The following is a 20,061-nucleotide window of genomic DNA, read 5'->3' on the forward strand; positions in this document are numbered from 1 at the left end:
TGAGCTTGACCAGGCTAGGTTGGTGGCATGTGCACAAAGACTTCTCAGGCTTGCTTCTAGGAGTGACCGTCCCATTTCATTAATGTGAGTAGTGGTGGGTTTGTTTTTTTTTATACTCTTTATGGTTACCTCAGTGGTGGACTTTTATTTCTGACCCTTAAACCTGGTTACTGTTTGAGACTGTGCTAATAACATTATAATGTTGCAGACAGCATAGCTCTGAGCTTCATTGAAGTACAGGAGCAGTTGCATCATGGCAGGGTAATTATCCTCAGAGGGGTTTAGCAGTAATGCAGTGTAAATAAGTAAATGTGGTACACTTGTGATGGTGTCACTGATTTTTTTTTTTATTTGATGCAAAATTATCTAATGCAGCTCTAATGAAAAGCAGCCATCTGTAATGTACAAACTGTGGCTGGACATGTGGATTAGAATAGTGTACCAAAGTGAGACTTTAAGAGTTGTTGCTGCTTCTCCCAAAAATATACCCTTGGTTTCCATACGCCACTCCCAGAAAGTATTTATGCAAGTTATTTTGACAGTTTAAAGTTGGTAACGTTTTTAGCAAACTTTTGTTTGCCAGGTTCGTAAAGTAGCCATTTTGTGACTTTTTAGCTGTGCAACGCTGTTCACTTATAGCCTCAGTTAAAGTGCAAACGTGGTAATACCTTGGAAGGTTGTCCCTCTGCATTTCTTCCCAGAGGTAGTGATTAATTGTACCACTGTTTGTCTTTTGATGTTTGCTTTGTGTCAGCAGTGTATAGATTGAATCCATTAAAGACATATGGTAAGAAGCCTGATTGGAAATAGTCACTGCCATAATGTACTGCCCAAATTTTGGAAGAGAAGGGTGTTAGCCTTGAAGTGAAGTAAAACACTATGTCCCCACACTGCAACCAGATTAATATTCAAGACTCATTTCTTTCTCTCTTTGTTTCTTTCTCTCTGTCTCTCTCTTTCTCTGTCTCACGCTCACCAGACCCAAACAGGGCCTTAAAGTTTTTGCATCTGATATAGCTAAGAGTACCCCTTTTCCTTGGTTTGTCACAGCCAAGAAAGGTTAACCCTGTGCATTGATCATCATTCCATTTTCTCTAGGAGTAAAAGGGCTAAGGACTCTTTACTGACTTCAATGGAGGATAAGGAGAGCTGGAAAAGAGTACATCTGTTACCACAGAAATTTAGCTAGCAAATTATACTGTTCAGTTAACCCTATAAAATGTGACTCCTCAAGCTGTGTTTAGTTGGCGTTTGCATAAATGTATCTCATTTTTGTTAATTACAGTGAATCCACCTCAACCTACCAGTCTTTTTACAGAGCTGAATTAAGGAGGAACCCCTCCATGTACATAGAATAGATGCAAATAGTTGTTTAACCTAAATAGTGGTACTATTTCATTAACATAATGTGAGAAATATATTCTTAACTGTTTCTCCATTTCTTAACACTACTAATGCATACTTGCCTTTGCTTTCTTTTTACAGGAGGAGTCGGTCACCCAAACGGAGGAGGTATGTAGTTGAATTTTATGTGCTGTTTTTGTTACTTTGTAATACTAAAATCAGAAAGCATGCTTACTTACTTGAAGACTAAACATTTATGGTACTTTTTGAAGCCCTTCACCAAGGCGAGAAAGACATCGCAGTAAAAGTCCAAGACGTCATCGTAGCAGGTCCAGAGACAGACGTCACAGATCAAAATCTCCAGGTAACATGTTTTTTACTATGGTATGCTGAACTACACAGCAGTGAAAGCAAGTTTCTAGTTTAAACACAAGGGTGCCAGTGAATGTATTGGTTTCTGTTTAATGTACTAGGTTAACTGGTCAGATACACTGACAAGATTAGGAGTGCACTTCCATCCTCCTTCTGCTGCCTACAACCCCTTTTCCTGGCATTTTTTTTTTGCTATCTCCTTGGCATTGCTTACTGTCAACTTTACAGTCTCCTCTTGACAGGTGATTAGTACCTCCATGCATCAAATGTGTCCACCTGTCCATCTTGAGGGTCTCCTTGGTAACAGTCTGCCATATTTTGCTATGTCTAATCAATTCGTAAGTGACTGTTAATAGATGGGTAACAAACAATATTAGGAGTAATGTAATTGGTCATTTTATTATGTAGTGGTGTTCTCTTGTATAACATCAGTTCATTTTAAACTCTCTCACCTCTCTAAAAGTGAAATGTATGATTTTGTTAATAGTGTTATTGGTGTTTTAATCATGACAGAGCTAGCCACCCAGCAATGTGAAAACGGTCTGTAAATGATCGTCACTGTTGTGACACCGCAATCCTATGTGCAAAAATGGGGAAAAGGAGGTGTAGATGGATGAATGGATTATTGAAATGTTACATGTAAGACTTACAGAATGTTTGTTTCTATATGTAATTAATCTCATTTGTTTTTAATTGTGTGACATCTCTGTAATTTTGTCACCTAGATCCTGGCCGAAAAGGGTCATTGCACCAGCCCACTTGCTTAGTCAACAAAGAAAATAAGTAAGCCCAGAGAGGAGCAGGTCAAGAATTGAGCACTCTTGTCTGCAAATGCTAATAGTGCAAAATCAGGTTGCTGAATTAACTAAGCAACAGAGTTTTCCCTTTTCTCCACTGTTGTGCAAACATGGAGTAGGGGTGTGTGTGTGTATGTGTGTCAGGAAGTGAAATAGATTAGCAAGGAAGAAGTAAGGACAGCTATGAAGACAATGAAGAATGGAAGGGCTGTTTGCCCATATGACATACCAGTGGAAGCATGGAGGTGCTTAGGAGAGATGGCAGTAGAGTTTTTAACCAGATTGTTTAGTGAAATCTTGGAAAGTCAGAGGATGCTTGAGGAGTGGAGAAAGTGTTTTGGTACCTATCTTTAAGAATAAGGGTGATGTGCAGAGCTCTAATAATTGCAGAGAGATAAAATTGATCAGTCACAGCTTAAAGTTATGGGAAAGAGTAGTGGAGGCTAGGTTAAGAAGGGAGGTGATGATTAGTGATCAGCAGTATGGTTTCATGCTGGGAAAGAGCACTACAGATGCAATGTTTACTCTGAGAGTGTTGGTGGAGAAATATAGAGGTCGGAAGGAGTTGCATTGTGTCGTTGTGAACTTAGAGAAAGCATATGACAGGGTGCCTAAAGAGGAGTTGTGGTATTGTATGAGGAAGTCGGGAGTGGCAGAGAAGTATGTAAGAGTGGTACAGGATATGTACGAGGGTAGTGTGACAGCAGTGAGGTCTGTGGTGGGGAGTGATGGATTCATTTAAGGTGGAGGTGGGATTACATCAATGATCAGCTCTGAACCCTTTATTTACAGTGGTGATGGACAGGTTGACAGACTAGGTCAGACTGGAGGCCCCGTGGACTATGATGTTTGCCGATGACATTGTGATCTGTAGTGAGAGTAGGGACCAGGTTGAGGATACTCTGGAGAGCTGGAGATATGTTCTAGAGAGGAGAGGAGTGAAGGTCAGCAGGACTAAGAACATGTGTGTGAATGAGAGGGAGGATAGAGGAATGGTAAGGATGCAGGGAGTAGAGTTGGAGAAGGTGGATGAGTTTAAGTACTTGGAATCAACAGTTCAGAGTAGTGGTGAGTGTGGACGAGAGGTGAAAAAGAGAGTACAGGCAGGGTGGAATGGGTGGAAAAGAGCGTCAGGAGTGATTTGTGACAGATGGGTATCAGTAAGAGTAAAAGGGAAGGTCTACAAGAGGGTAGTGAGACCAGCTATGTTATATGGGTTGGAGACGGTGGCATTGACAAAAAGGCAAGAGTCAGCTGGTCATGGCAGAGTTAAGATGTTAAGATTTGCACTGGGTGTGACGAGGATGGACAGGATTAGGAATCGGTACATTAGAGTGTCAGTTCAGGTTGGACAGTTTGGAGGCAAAGCCAGAGAGGTGATATTGCATTGGTTTGGACATGTGCTTTGAAGGGATGCTGGGTATATTGGGAAAAGGATGCTAAGGATGGAGCTGCCAGGTAAGAGGAAACAAGGAAGGCCTAAGATAAATAAGGTTTATGAATGTGGTGAGAGAGGACATGCAGGTGGTTGGTGTGACAGAGCAAGATGCAGAGGACAGGAAGAAATGGAAACGGATGATCCACTGTGGTGACCCCTAACGGGAACAGCCGAAAGAGAAGCAATATGTATATAGATAGCTATATAGATAAATGTATAGATATATGTAGGGCAGTGGAGTTTTGGGGTGTCCCTTCCCCATATGGAGGTGCTGAGGGGTTTGATTTCCTGGAACAAAGCCTAAAACCTTACTCTGATATTTTCTGGATTTTGTTTCAGTCAATGGACTTTGAGTATCAGCATTCAGGAAATTGGTTGTTGAATTATCAACATGATTTTGCCTAGGGAATGGTTTTACTGTAACCTGATTGATTGTAGAATATGTGGTCTGTAGCTTGGAGCGCCTTCTGTGTGGAGTCTGCATGTCCTCCCCGTGGTCAAGTGATGTTTAAAGACATGAAGGTAGGTGCATGCGTGAATGGGTGCGCCTTCTTTGAAGGTTGGGTGTTGGGCTGGCACTTCGACACCGTAAAAATCCACTGCCAATCAGTGGACCGGAGTTCCGCTATGGTGACCCCTAACCGTAAAAAGTTGAAAGACATTAGTTTAGCTTTAACTGCTAATGAGCTAGCTACAGGAATTTGTATGCATAGTGGTATATTTGCATCACAGAGAATTCGAGTCAGTACCTCGTGGAGGTTACACCACTTCAACTTTCTTATTTGCTCACCATTCAGACACTTCATGGTGTCAGAAGGCAGTAAATATCTGCCAGACTTGGAGAAATGCATCTGCAGAAGTGAAGAAATGTATTTGCTTTTAAGAGCTTCTGTTTTTGGAAGTGTTTGGAACTGCAGAAGATTCACGATGGAAATACGCTGCACTTGCAACCATTAATTCTCAAAGTGGAATTAAACTGATCAGAAAACTGTTTGCTGTGGCTCTGAAAATTTAATGTATCCATCATTGTAAGTGGATTAGTAAAGAGCCTGAAAAGGTGGGCTGTGCTACATCCCTGCATGTTCCTGAATTAAAAAGAGTTCATGTTCAAACTTAAGGTACTTAAACCTAAGCACTAGTTACAAAATTAGTCACATTGCTGCAGCTGTACTGTCCAGATCCGTACCACTGAAGTCCTGCATTATCTGTGCTGGCTTATTGCATGTAATATTCTCATGACAAGCTGACCAAATAAAACCTGATGTTATATCACTGATAGTTAAACTTCCACTATCTGTCAGGAGTAAAAGGTGGGAATTAAAGCAAATGGGATGTGTAAATGTCTGTCATTAAGAATCAAATTGAATCAACTGAATGGGTAAGTACTTTGTTCATGGTTGTAGAGGAAGGCAGTATTTATAGTTATCTAGACCTGCACGATCTGAATAAACTGGTTAAAAAACAGCAATACCCATTGCTTATAATTGTGGAAATGATCTTGAAAATGCCATATGCTAATTTTTGTGTACTGAAATAGAAAATTTATTTCTGGTAGGTAAAACTAGACGACGAAAACTCATGATTGTGTATTTGTAGGACTTCAAGATGACTGCACATTAAGTAGCAGGGATGGTTGGTGCTCCTCCAGTGTGAAAACAGAAACATTATTAAAAACAAACATTACAAGTTACTAATTTGGATAAAAACCGTTAACTAGCTAGTAATATACACTGCCTAGATGCCAAGTTTGGAATTCATGAAAAGGAGACTTCAGTAGCTGTTCAGATGAGCTGATAAAACTGCAGAAATCAGAGTTGAAATGAAGTTAAGACTGGTTGAGCATGAGGCTTATTGAGAAGAATTTTCAAAAAATATAGGTAGGTACAGCACTCTGAGAGAACCTGAGATTTTTTGCAATACCAGAGAAACTGGAATGAATAGATTTCTTTTGTTAATTGAAAGGTCACATTGTATGTATGCTTCAAATCTGACCATGTGAAAGCAGCCGAGACCTATAGTAGTAAAGATGCAGTCATACCAGTGGAAATAGCTGTTCCTGACATAACTGTGGCAGAATGTAAAACTATTACAAGCTGGAGACTGGGTGGTTATGGAAATGATTGTTCACTGTACACAAGGCAGAAGAGAAAGTGTATCCCCTCAATCAGCAGATGTCAGGAGGCAGATGTGGGATTCATGTTGCCATATCCAGCTGTCTTAGAATATTTTTTTCTTGGAGGATCAAAGACGTTCTTGCATATAGAACAGGTTACGGAGGAAGGTAAAATGTTCAGCTAATAGAGAGCGAGCCAGCAAGCTGAGGGGGACTGTGAATCTCATTCATCTGATAGTAGCAGAGTCCATACAGGAGCTTTGGAGGAAGATTGCTTAAATGGCAGAAATAAAAAGCTCAAGAACTGAGTAGAAGAACCGGGAGTACCTTGGACTTTATCTTGGCCTCTCAACATCAGGAAGAAGAGCATTAGCACTCTAAAATCCATTAATGAATAGAGAACTGTAAAGTATCGGTCCCATTAGATTTACCCTAGATAAGTGAATATTTTGGCAAGAAGTGGGTAAAAGACTGTAATTTTGTGTTTAAACTGGTGGGAAGACACCAGAGCATAAACCCTACTTCGTTATAGAAGGGCACTGAAGGACCGAAGAAGCAACTGTATAAAATTCCTTGATGCAAACTATGTTGAATTAGAAAGTAGATGTTTATCTTTCCCACGACTGTAGTTGCCTTTGGATATATGGGCCATATCCTGCCCAAGATGCAACCAGCAGGGCTTGAAAAGCTCTGACTGCTTCCTACACCTACACTTTGACTGTTGATTGGATAGCCTCTTGGTGGGGAACTCTGCATTCGGAGAATAGACCATTTCAGTATTTTCTTGAAGCCTTGAGAGAAACTAACTCTGACACTCACAGGAACAGCAATTGGCTTTAAGCTTCATTTCTGGCAGAAAGGTTCCTGTAAGGGAAGCCCATCCACACAGAAATTTATTGCTGAATAAAAATGGCATTTCCCCTTTAAGGAAAACCAGTATTTTTTCAGTATCTGTTTTCTGTCTGGGGCTGCTATTTTTAGTTCATTGCTTATTTTTTAGTATTGGGGTCTAATTTTGTGGGTAAGTGTACAGGTTTTGTGAACTTTTATATGTGCGGGTGAGTTTTAACGATTAGGAAGATTTTTTTCATGACAGGAAGATTTTTTTAATTTGAATGCTTCTGTACACTTAGTTACAGCTTACCCTTCAGTTCTTTCTTTCAGGACACTTCAGCAAAGTTTGAGTTTTGACAGAGTATTTTATGTACAACTTGTGCTTTTAACTTCGAGGGAGACTATGTAAAAAACCGTGTGCACGCTACATGTGAATACTTGTCTGACAGCTTACCTTGTGACTCACTCATTCGAGCAGTGCTTACTGACAGGCTAATTCCTCTGCTACAGCATGAATACTTATTCCAGTGCTGCTGGCTCTTCTCCCACCACATCTAAAAAGAGAAATCCACACCTTAAGGACCCCTCGCATCCACTGCAGGGTCAGGCCATGCCTCAGCTATTATTGGGTGATTGTGGTGGCTGACCATTTGCAGGCCACTTACTTAAGCTATTGGTTCTTCTAGTATAGACCCCTCAGCCACCATGGACCAGAGGTCAGCCACATCCTCTGTGTCTGTTTCAATGTCTGATGCAGGCACAGAATAGCCATTTCCTTTGGTTCTGGGAGACGGTCCAGGAGGTTCTTCTCTGGGTGGCTGGGAAAAGAGGCCTCGTGCCAGGCAGCAGTGCCATCCATTAGTCTGTCTTTTTCCAGGTAGGTCCCTGCAGAGGAAATAAACAAAAGGATAGGCATCGTATGAGGACATGGTATGTGTTCATAAGTATGATTTCCTTATCTTAGCCAGGAATTTGTTACAGCCTGTTAGTACTGGATCTTAGAATTCCTGACCAGAATGAAGTCTCCATAAAGAAATTCCTGAGTAATGTTTGAGAGGATTCTGACATTGACAGACACAGGGCTTCTTGAGATTCCCAAACTCAGAACTCTGATTCTGAGGAAAATTGGTCTTCTCTATCTCCCTTTAGAGGAATTTTTCTTTTTAAAAAATATTTCCAGGATGATTGAAGTATTTTTGTGGGAATAGGTGAGTGTCTCCCCTTAACTGATACTGTGTTTAAAGTTATGTGCCACATAATACAGCCATCCCTCCTATTCTGTCATAGGTTCATAGTTGAGCACTAGGTTAGTCATTCTTGTGGGTCATTTTAAGCCTAGCCAATTTCACTTTCAAAGGTGAGACTCAACCTTGTACTTTGTCTGTGAGATAAACATCTTAACCATTATATCAACTCCTACAAGCAGTTAAAGTTCACCTTGCAGGGGGCATCTGGATTTGAACCAGGGACCTCTTCTAAACCCCATTTCACAAGAATACTGTATAGGTTTATTGATGTCTTGAAGGGCCATTTTAAGCTTAATCAGTATCCTGCGATCTGAATCAATCCCTATACCTTGTCTTTTATGAGGTGAAGACCTCGACTGTTATGCCAAACCCACTTTGCAAAAAGTTGAAACTGTCCTGTGTGAAGATTGAGCTCGTAAACTTCAGATAAGGAGACTGATGTGCTACCTACTGCACTGACGAGGCTTCATTAAGACCTTAACCGTTATGACAACCTTCCCATCTCTGTCCGCCATGAAAGATATGTAAGTGACGTGCAACAACCTTGACTCTCCACCTTCATTCCCTAAAAAGACTGATAAACTTTATAACGTACCCCAATGTAACAAATTCTTTGATCGGATCCTGCTGCCATTTCAAACTTTTTGCTAGCTGGAAACAAGACTTGGTCAGTACTAAACCTTCCCCTGTGGTTAAAGAATGTCAGGTATACGACAGATTTGGTAAGAGTTTTCTCTCTTACTTTTAGCATACAGAATTCTTAACTACAGTGTGCATATGTGGAAGTTTATTCTTAGCTGTGTAAACTTCATGAACAAATATTCTGTCATACTTCTTCAGAATGTAGGTGCTATCTGAATCCTGTTTCTAATTTGTCTCAAGTATCCAAATGTGCTTTGAAGGCTATGTATGATTGTGCAGATACTAGTCCTAGGACAGTTGCTACTGCTGCAGTTTTGAGGAGCTATGCTTGGGTATATGACCAACAGTTTGCTGATTTTAAAGCCTGAGATTTCAAATTCTACTTTAGATAAGGAGTTTTTGTCTGGCCCTTCAGCAACTCGGGTCCTTGCACAATTTGAAAGAGGGTAAATTAATTCAGGGAGTTTCTAATATTTGAAATCCCCCAGTACAAATCTCTCAAATCCTCTACTCCCTTTAAAAGGCAAAATGAGCAATCCCTGTCAAACAGGGAATAACAAAGATGGGAGGTAACAAAAAACGGGGATCTTTTCAGAAAAGGGGACAGTCTAATCCTTGTCAATGATTGTCAGAATCCCCTACCCACCTTCCCCATGTCTCTGAAGCTGTCCAAGAAACTGGCCCTCAATATTCCCTTTAGCAACAGATTGTACCAGACACTTGACAAAAGTAAATCAGGAGTAAGTCTTCCCCACTTGTTTTTTCCTCTGGTTTTTCAACACTTGCTGACCCTTGGAGTCATTGAACCAGTGCCCTTAGATCAAAGGGCAAATGCTTCTACCCCAGAATGTTTCTGGTTTCAAAGAAAACTTTCATGGAGACCAGTTCTAGATATTTCTACCTGTTAAAGTACAAAAATTGAAAGTGTTGACTCTGAGTCTGTTACCTGTCATGCTTTTGAGTTTTATTTAAGCATCCTTAAATTTAATATTGATCACAACCCCATAACCACAGGCTTCAGTAAAGTTCTCTGATTCTCAGTATCTGTATCTCTGGATCACATTATCAGTTCTCTGCGTTACCCTTTGGATGATCTGCAGCTCCAACTGTGTAGCTCCAGTGATGGCTCATTGCAGACTGCAAGGCATTCGCATATTTCCATATTTAGATGACTTATCTTTGCAGAGTCTTTTCCTAGATGTTAGGAGTCTTTAACATGAGTCTCAACTTCATTACTAGTCTGGGGTCTCAGATAAATGTTTAAAAATCCTCCTTTAGTCCATCACACAGAATTGTGTTTCTTGGCTCCTTTCTAGACTCTTCTCAAGAAAAGGCTTTTCTTACCCAGGAAAAGGTTGAATCTGATGTTTTCATTCATTCTTCAAATTGTGGGTTCAGATTTGAACCTCTGATCTGACTCAGCTGCTTTTATATCTTGGGATCCGACCTTTGAGCACCTCAGTTACCCATAATGCCCCCGTCCTCCAGATTACCTTTGATCATGTTTGCCGCAATTCAAGTAAGTCGGGATTTCCTTCTCTCGTAGATCCTGGTGGGTCACGAGTGAATTTAAAGTTTAAATTTGCACATTTTGTTCTTTCTATTATTCTGTCACCCTTCCTTACCCTTTAAACAGTTTTTGCTTTTATTTTTGGGTTTCTCTGTTCATCTATAAAAACTTTGTATATACCGGCTGGTATAACTCATCCTACTATTGTTGGTAGTTTCCCTTTTTTCCCCTTTTCCTCTTTTCTCTTCTCTTATTAAAAAAAAAAAAATAATCCCTTTAGTATTTCTTGTAGTTGCCTTTGCTTCTAACAATGGCTGAGAAATTGGATACACTAACTGTATTTATGAACTGCACTTTGTGTGGGCACAAGATTCCACAGTCTGATGCCCACAGTCACTTAGACGTTAATTGTGTAATCTGTGTGAGTTTCAATGCCCAAGCGATAAGTGACCATTGCAATAAATTAATTTTGAAGGGCTTTCTTTTCTCAGACGACTACTTCCTCTATTGCCGGGCCATCATATATCCAACTTTACAGTCTCCTTTTCTTCAGGGGACCCCAAAAAAATCTCCCAGACCTCCCGCCACTTCATTATCTGTTAGATCTTCCCGGAGTCTTTCTGAAGCAGAGGTGGACAGGATGATGAGGAAATTCCTCAGGACGCAGATACAGATGGGGGTTTTGCCTGCTCCATCCCCACCGGATCAGTGATCCACCATCTTACATTTGTGCCCTTAACTCCTTCTTTGATCTGACCTCCTGCTTTGGAGCCTTCTGATCTGAAGGTTACCAGAGTCAATATGTCAGATCCGTTGAACCTTCCATCCTCTGACCCAGTCTTTTCCACGAAGGATCTCTGATCCAAAGTTCAGCTCTGACTCCCCCTTTGGTGCATGAGATCCACATGGGTCCGGGGTTGTCGGCTGTGAGAGCTACAGTTCTGGAGGGACTGCCAAGTACCTCTCTGGGTTCTTCTGCATTCAAAGTGGTAGAGAGTGTTCTCCCAGCCGAGAATTACTTTGACTCTACCTCCTACAGATCCTGCTCCTGTTCTGACCTCTGCGCATGAGCCTACACATCCTGCATCTTGGGGACAGCCCGACCCTAAGAGCTTCCAAGCTTCTCTCCCTGTGGAGCTCCCCCTCTCTTTTGACACTTACCAGAACATCTCATGGAGGAGGTCCCTTGAAAGAGACCGTGTAAACGGAGGAACCTAAATTCCTTTTAGGAATCTCTGACAGAAGACATGGACTTTGAAGGGGAATGGTCCCCATGATCTCTACCTGATTATGTCTCCTTTGGAGACCTCCTTGAATCCCTATGCAAAGAGGTGGTTGGTCTACCCAAAACCCTTCCTTAGAAGAGTGTGTTCCTGGAAGCCTTTGGGTCTGGCCTGTCTAACTCTCCTGTGGTTGACATAGACCTTGTCTCCTGCAGGGCATTAAAGGAGCCAGACATCGTGGAGCCAGTACCAAAAAGAGCATCCCTGAGGTTAATCTCGCACGCTGCTGGAGTGTTCCTCAAGAGCCACCAGTTCAGGCATTGCCAAAAAGAGACCTGCCTGGATGGGGCTTTGTGACTTTGTGGAACCTTTCACGGAGTTATTTGTCAATGCTGCCGTTGATGGATCATCACTCTTTGGGCCAACTGTGAAAGTTACCCTCTCTCGATGTGAAAAAGATGGAAAACCTTGTCTGCTGTTGTAATCTGCTTTTCTACCCCACAAAGACCGTTTTCCAGGAACAAACATGGAGATAAGAAAATGTGGTTCAAGAAATTACAAAGACCTTTCTAAGGTTCAAGGGGAGAGTTTTCCCCTAGAGGCAGAGGGGCAAGTAACTATATTTTGGTAGATACCACCCACATGGCAGAGGTGGCCTGCAGAACCAAAGAACTAACGATACCTTCTTGGACAGATCCTTTCAGTGCTCCTGAACAGTAGCATAACTGTCCCGGTCTAGAGGCAGTCATGGGGGGGGGGGGCACCTATCTTTGCACCTAAATGCCTGGCTGTCCATTACAAACTACTGTTGGGTGCAAAGGATCATATCCAGAGGATATTACATTCCCTTTTTCAAAACTCCCATTCCAAAGAAAAATCTCCCTGATGTTCCACCCAATCAGGAGTCAGCAGCACAAGAAATCACAAGGCTGCTATAGACGGAAGAGTCCTCCAGAAGGTCCCACCAGACCAAACAGGATCTGAAATCTACTCGAGGTTCTTTTAGTGCCAAAAAAGGCAGGGGACCTGAGAGCAATCTTGGATCTAACCTTCCTTAGCAAATCCATAAAGAACTCAAAATTCCAGATGATCATGATACAGTTTGTTCTACCCCTCCTCCAAAAAGACAAATGGATTTGCTCGGTAGATCTTCAAGATGCATACAATCACATCAGAATGAACAGGCACTGTTTTAGGTTTCTCCGCCCCCAGGTTGTTCACCAAATGCATGACAGTAGTAGTGGTTCATTTGAGACTGCTCAGATTCAGTGTGTTTCCTTACCTGGACGACTGGCTCCTGACTGCATCTACCAGGCATATGCTTCTCCAAACCAGGAATTATCTGCTTCACCTAGTGAATACTATGGGAATCGCAATAAATCCCAAAAAGTCTCAACTACAGCCATTCCAAGTGATAGATTTTATAGGGGCATGTGTAGAAACATGCAACTGCATAGCCCTCCTGCCTTCAAACAGAATTCTGTTGCTGAGATTACATATTGGGCAAATCCTAGCCATCCATTTACCACCAGCAGAATTCATTCCCAAAGCAGTGGGTTCAGTGGCTGCCACCATAACATTGATTCCTACAGCTCGCTTACACATGAGGATTCTTCAGTGGACTCGAGCAGTACAATGGTCCTTTCACAGCTATCCACTGAATCATCCCATGAAATTATCTAGTGTGTGCAAAGACTTCCTGTCCTGGTGGTTTCACTCAAGGGATATCGGAAGGACACCTGTTTTATTCTTCCTACCCCCATCGCCATGTTGACCACGGATGCATTCCAGTTGAGGTGGGGGCATTACTTGGGACGAGTTGTTCAAGGCACATGATCAATGCAGGAGACCAATCTGCATATCAGTGTTCTAGAGATGAGAGCGGTGCTTCTAGCGTTGCAGGCCTTACATAGCTTTCTTCCTCTAGGGACTGTTGCAATGCAGATAGACATGTCCATAGTCTGGTACATCAACAGACAAGGTGGAACTAGATCCTTACCCCCTTTGTTGAGAAGCAGTGAGAGTTTGACAATGGGTGATCTCTTCCAACCGCTTTCTAGTAGTAACACTCATTCCAGGGAAGTCCAACATTCTAGCAAACAGGCTCAGCAGAACCTTCCTATTACCTCACAAGTGGTCTCTCAATCAGTCTATGGCAAACCTGATATTCCTCAAATGAGGCCAACCTTGCTGCGATCTCTTTCCATCCCCATCTAACAATAAATGCACCAGGTTCTTTGCCCTGATCCCTCCTCAGGGACAGTCAGAGAGATGCTCTAGTGTATGCTTGGCCTTCCACTCTCCTTTATGCTTATCCCCCTCTACATTTCATCCCCAAATTTCTCCAGAAAGCAGAGAGGTTGAAGAGCGAAGTGATCCTCATTGTATCCCTCTGGCCTCAACAGGTATGGTTTCCCTTCCTTTGGTCTCACCTGATACATCCTCCCTGGATGCTGGATCCAAGTCCGGACCCCCTTTCCCACCCTTCAGGACAAACGCATCTAGATTTGACAGGCCTCAAATTGACCGATTGAATTTTCCAGTTCCAATGAAGGCTAGACATTCCAGGCTTTCCTCCCCGGTTAAAAGAATCTTGTTATGTTCACATAAAGCTTCCACTAGAAAATGTTACAAGAGCAAATGGAAAATTCTCCATTTGAACTCGCTGAAAACAAATGGGATACCTTTACTACTCCCATTCCAGCAATTCTTTACTTCCTTGCTTAAGTATTCGAGAATGGAGCAAGCTACTCCACTGTCAAGGTACAGTTGGCAGCCATATTCAGTTACCACATAGGTGAAAATTTCCCTTTTTTGGCTTCTTCCAAATTGTGTAAGGCCTTTCTCAGAGGTTCCTTCTTAGGCCTCTGATCAAAGACCCCACTCCTCCTTGTGACTTCGCTATGGTTTTACAAGCCGTAGTTCACTCCCCCGTTGAACCTTCTGCCAAAGTAGATTTCAAATTCTTATGGAAAACTATATTCTTGGTGGCCCTAACTTCTGCTAGGAGAATTTCAGAATTGAAGCACTTTCTTCCAAGCCGCCTTATTTGATTTTCCTTAAAGACGGTCACCCTACATATAAATCCGACCTTTTTGCCAAAGGTTGCTTCTGAATACAGTATCAATTAAGTCATCAATCGTCCTGTATTTTTTCCTAATTTTTGAGAACAAGGGTGAATATACCCTTCATCTTGTAGATGTACATAGACTACTGATGTCCTTCTAGTCCTATGATGCAGTGTTCTAGTTGTGGGATTTCCTGCCCTCAGTCGACTCGTACATTGGCTCCTGTACAAAGGCTTCAGCTTGGCTGTTGCAGTGTGCGTTGGATGTCAGATGTAAGGCCATAAACCAGGGGCCTTGAATGTGGCGTCTGCATGCACAATCCTCAAAACTTTTCAGCCATAGACTACCTTCACATCGTACGATCGCTTCTTCACAGACGTCGCATCTTAAAGATAAGTAACCCATTGGGGTTCTAATTTCTTATTTTGCGGATTATTATTCCTTAGGCTTGGTTGCTGTAGCCTTTATCTGATGTCAGGTAAAAAGGGAAAGTGCCAATGCGGGTGCCAGGTACTCCATAAGGATGCCCATGATAGGTGTGTTTTTTTGCGTAGGCTGGGAACATGATCACTCCTCCTGCTCACTTTGTCAATCCTTTGTGCTGAAGACCCTTTGCAGCTGCCTGGCCGCTTTAAACATGTACCTTCAAAACCACCACCTTAAGCAGTTAACCCTTAGAATGGAGCCTGCATCGGAGTCTGCACCTGAACCTCTGCCCAAGAATGATGATGAGGAATCTGTGATGCTGATTTTCACGCCTCCTGAAGATATTACTTTTTTTGAGAGAGACCATCACCAAGATAGATTACTTTAAATGGGATACGTCCCAAATGACTGAAATACAAAAAAGATACTTTGAACTTCTGCAAGTGGAATCTCCCTCCACATCGGCGGCCCCTCTGGTTCTACCTGCTTACTTGGATGCCTTCAACTCGGCTTCTAAGGCCCCAGACTCCCACCCATCAGCCCCTAAGTGCCCTGACCGCTTCTATAAAGTACCAGAGGACCAGAAATTCCTGGTTAAACCACCCTTGGCGGACCCAACTGTGATTGCCACCACTGCTGATAAGCAATCTAGACTACTGCCTTCTGCCTCCCTCCTACCCACTGATAAAGATAGCAAGTGTATGGATAGGATGGGGAAGAAGGTATACACATCTTCCACTTTGGCTTTCAGAGCCATAAATTACCAGACCCACATGACCAAGTACGCTCTGGACTTAGTTTCTCAAGCCTCATCCATGCTGGCATCTTTGCCTGACAGTCCTATTAAGACTGACATTACCTCCAAGCTGTCCTTATCCCAACAGGTAGCCAGACACTCCATCAGATGCAGTTACTACATTGCAGAAGCATCTGCCAGATCTGCAGCATCTGCTTCTGTCCTCAGGAGGTGGTATTGGCTAAGACTTTAGAACCTACCAGAAGATTTCAAGTCCAAGATCTTGGACGCCCCACTGGACCACAATGTCCTTTTTGGTAAACAATCTGCAGAACTTAAGAACCTGCAGAAAAAAAGTAAAGAGCTACAGGACATCAAGCACCTTCTGGTGTCCCCCTTTCCCAAGTATTATAGGAACTACCCTGCAAAAGCCACCTTTGTGAGGCATAATCCTCAGCCTTGTGCCTCCTCTTCCAGATCTAGAAGAGGGGTTAGAAAACCCTCTGCAGTCAGACCTTCGGCTCCACCTCACCAGCCCAGACTATCCTTTCAGGACAGAGGAAGCCCCAGTAATGCATGACTGCCTTCCCACCTTACCCCTCTCAGCACACCTTTCCCACGGTCTCCCCCTTTCGCAATCCATCACCACAGACCAATGGGTCTTAACCATTATCCAAAAAGGGTACTTCCTATCCTGGAAAGAAAAAACACCCAGGAAAGGCATCCCATTCCCCCCAAAAACCAGGCCCATCTCATGCCAGAAGTTCTGGCAGACCTTCTAAAGCTAGGCATCATAGAACCTGTCCCCTCAGGACAAGAAGGAAAGGGTTTCTACTCTCATCTCTTCCTGGTCCCCCAAAAAAGGCGTCCCCTGGAAGACCCATCTTGGATCTGTCATACCTACATCTTCACCTGCAGGTACCCTCCTTCAAAATGCTTTTTCTCCCCACCCTGCTGCCTCTAATCCCAGCCAAAGCCTTCATGGTCACCGTGGACCTAAAGGAGGCCTATCTACACATACCCATCAGGCCTTCCCACAGACAATTCCTGCGTTTCTCTGGACCTTCCTCTCATGTCAAATTTACTGCCTTGCCCTTTGTAAAAACTCAGAGGGCCGTGGCTAAACCAGAGTGCCTAGCCCCAGCAATTGCCTTCAGACACCACTACTCAGAGGACATGCTTTCTGTCCTGAGGGAGGCAAGGAAACCTACCACCAGAAAATCTTACCTGGCTAAGTGGGAAAGATTTACAAAATGGTGTCTGCATAAGGGAAGGGACCCTTGCTCTGCTGAGGTTCCCCTGGTTCTGTCTTGTGTGTCAACTGATTAAAAGTGGACACTCTTATTCTATAAAAGTGCACCTTTCTGCTATGTCAACCTGCCTGCCCCTTGACCCCCCCCCCCTTTGCTAGCCAGGCTTTATGTTAAAGCTCTTCTAACAGGAGTCTTGCACATGAGACCACCAAAGAAATCTATCCCTCCTCCCTGGGACCTTAACTACATCTTAGAGAAACTAACCCAGCATCCTTTTTTACCAGCTGGGTCCTCTTCCCTACAGATGTGTACATGGAAGATTGTCCTTCTGGTGTCTATAACTTCAGCCAGAAGGGTGTCAGAGTTGCAGGCCTTAATGGTCTGTCCCCCCTACACCATCTTCCACAAAGAGTAACCCTGAGAACCAATCCCTCCTTTATGCCCAAGGTGGTCAATGACTTGTCTCTAAACCAATCTATCCATCTACCCACTTTCTTTTCATCCCCCACTAACAAAGGGGAGAGAATTTTGCACTCCTTGGACATGCACAGGTAACTAAGGTTCTACCTGGACAAAACCAAAACCATTAGAAAAACTAACCAGCTCTTCATCTCCTTCCACCCCAGAGCCCTAGGCAAGGCAGTCTCCAAACAAACATTGCATGCTGGATCAGGAAAACTATTTGCCTGTGTTACTCCCACCATAGAAAGGAACCTCCAGTGGGAGTAAAGGCCCATTCTACTAGAGCAGTGGCCGCCTCCAGGGCCTTCATGAAAGGTCTAGACACTGCATCCATTATGGAAGCAGCCACATGGGCCACTATCCACACTTTCACCAAACACTACAAACTTGACCAAGTTTCCAGAGTTAGGGCAGCATTTGCCAGGGCAATTCTGCAGGGACTTGTAGAATCCTCTTCAACTACCACCACCCTTGCATCCGCATAAGCTGTGGTACACTCCCACAACTAGAATACTGCAACATTTAGTTGTGTAAAATCTTACCATTAGCCATAGATGTCCTTCTCTTCCATGTTGCAGTACTCCTTCCCACCCACCAGTTCCCCCAAGTCATTTTCCCTTACCTGGCCTACACATAATACAGTAGGAGACCAGGTCACACACCTGAAATCCACTGGCATCCCTCCTGCTGGGCCTTATTCTCTGACTGTTGTCCATTTTCATTCTTCCTCAACCTACCCCCCTCCATCCCCCCTCTACCTTCTGGGAACACTTATAGGTGTTTTTGCAACCACTGTTCATTTTGAACTCCTGATTTTATCTTCTATTTGATGATAATTTACTATATTACATATATATGTATTGTACATATACAGCTACAGCAAACCCTTTCTAAGGTAATCTGGAGGACAAGGCATTATGGGTTATAGAGGAGCTTGAGAGTCTGATCCTAAGCTGTAAAAGCAGCAGAGTCAGATCTGAGGTTTGGATCCGAACCACAGGTTGAGGAAGAATGAAAATGAACAACACAGATAGTCACATTAAGACCAAACCCCTTATTTATGCTCAGAGTTGTTTCAGAGTTTACTTTGAATCATCGGGCCATCAGACTCCAGGTTTTCTGCCCATATAATCAGAACCAGGGAGAAGGGTTTCTATGCTCTTAATGTGCATAGCCAGCTCAGGGTACTATTTTGAAGTTTCTTAGAAAAACAGATCAGGTATTTATTTTTTATAATGGGACAAAGAAAGGACAACTCATGTCAAAACAGACTGTTTCAAGATGGTTTCCCTCACCTATTGGCTTTTGCTATTCCCACCATGGCAGATTTATTCCAGGCAGTATCAAGGTACATAGAGCCTTGGCTTCTGCAACGGCATGCTGGAAAGGGGTGTCCTCCAAAAGCATTACGTAGGCAGCTACATGGTCTTCTGTACATATGTATACAAAGCATTTCAAAGTGGATTTAGTTTCCATGTCCAAGATTGGCTTTGTTAGGACCATTCTCCAGGGGCTCCTGGACCTTTATCCTACCTTCTCCAAGGATGTATAGTCTTTGGTAATCAATCTCAAAGCCAAAAGCTACTGGAGCAGTGGGAGTGATGACCATAGAACAGTTGCGTAAGTTGCACTTAGTAGATATTTTAATTCCTCACTGTTACAGTAGCCGTGTACACCCTCCATCCATCTACTTCTGTATGTAACTAGCTGTTGGGATGTAGTTATTTCTTCCTGTTTATATCTTTTACCTGTCTTTCTCTCTCTTTATGAGCAAGAATGTTTGAAATTGTTTACAGTCTAGCTAGCCCCTTGCAGGGAAATCAGTAGTCAAAGTGTAGGTGTGGGAGGGAGCCAGAGCCATGAGTCTGACTGGTGGTTGTATCCTGGGCAGGATACTGCCAATATAGCCATAGATTACTGCAGCATTGAGGGATTCAAAAATCTACTATTATGGCAAGTGCAACTTACCCCGCTGTAGTTTTTGTATAGTATATAGTCAGAAATATATTAAATGTAGGGGGATTATCAGTGAATGCTGCATACACTAGTTAAATCAGAGAGAGCATGTTTTTCTTCATTGTAATATATCCAGGCTTCCTACTATAGTAACGTAAAAAAGGCCAGAATGAAGCAAGTTAGTTAATGTTGTGATCTTGGGCTGCTAGGGATACAAGTGCATTTGACCATATATGTATAATCTGAAAATAGAGGGAATTATATTTTTATAGAGGTGTATGTTTGGAGTAGTGACTTTATTTAAAGGTGTGGATGAGATTTTAAAGCAAATAGACTTCAGAAAATGATAAAAAGCATTAAAAATGATACTTGCTCCATTTGCAAAGTTATCTGTTTTTCTACTGAAACCTGCTTTTAGCTGAGGTCAAGTAGCAAAACCAGTATAAGCAGTTAATCAGAAGAGGTATACATAAATACAAATATTTCAAGCATGGGCATTAAAAGCCCTTCTAGCTTGCCAGTATACCATAGCACTTGTTCCCATAAGTGTCCAGGCTGTTAACAGCATATAAACTAGTACTTGCTTTAATGTAATTTGGTAGTCTGTTCCATGCATCAGCTACTCTGTCAGAGAACCAGT

At 42.7% G+C, this 20,061-nt stretch overlaps 1 protein-coding gene across 1 annotated transcript in view; it reads left to right on the forward strand.

Annotated features, from left to right (window-relative positions):
* The window catches only part of PRPF38A (pre-mRNA processing factor 38A), a 437,126-nt gene that overhangs the window by 316,512 nt on the left and 100,553 nt on the right, over window positions 1–20,061 (forward strand). The window contains exons 6-7 of the mRNA XM_044086853.1: window positions 1,486–1,512; window positions 1,617–1,708. Of these exons, the coding sequence (XP_043942788.1) occupies window positions 1,486–1,512; window positions 1,617–1,708 (119 nt within the window). The remainder of the gene's footprint in view (window positions 1–1,485; window positions 1,513–1,616; window positions 1,709–20,061) is intronic.

This window comes from Protopterus annectens, chromosome 10.part0 (assembly GCF_019279795.1).
Source record: "Protopterus annectens isolate FY-2018-M chromosome 10.part0, PAN1.0, whole genome shotgun sequence".
Taxonomy (NCBI): domain Eukaryota; kingdom Metazoa; phylum Chordata; order Ceratodontiformes; family Protopteridae; genus Protopterus; species Protopterus annectens.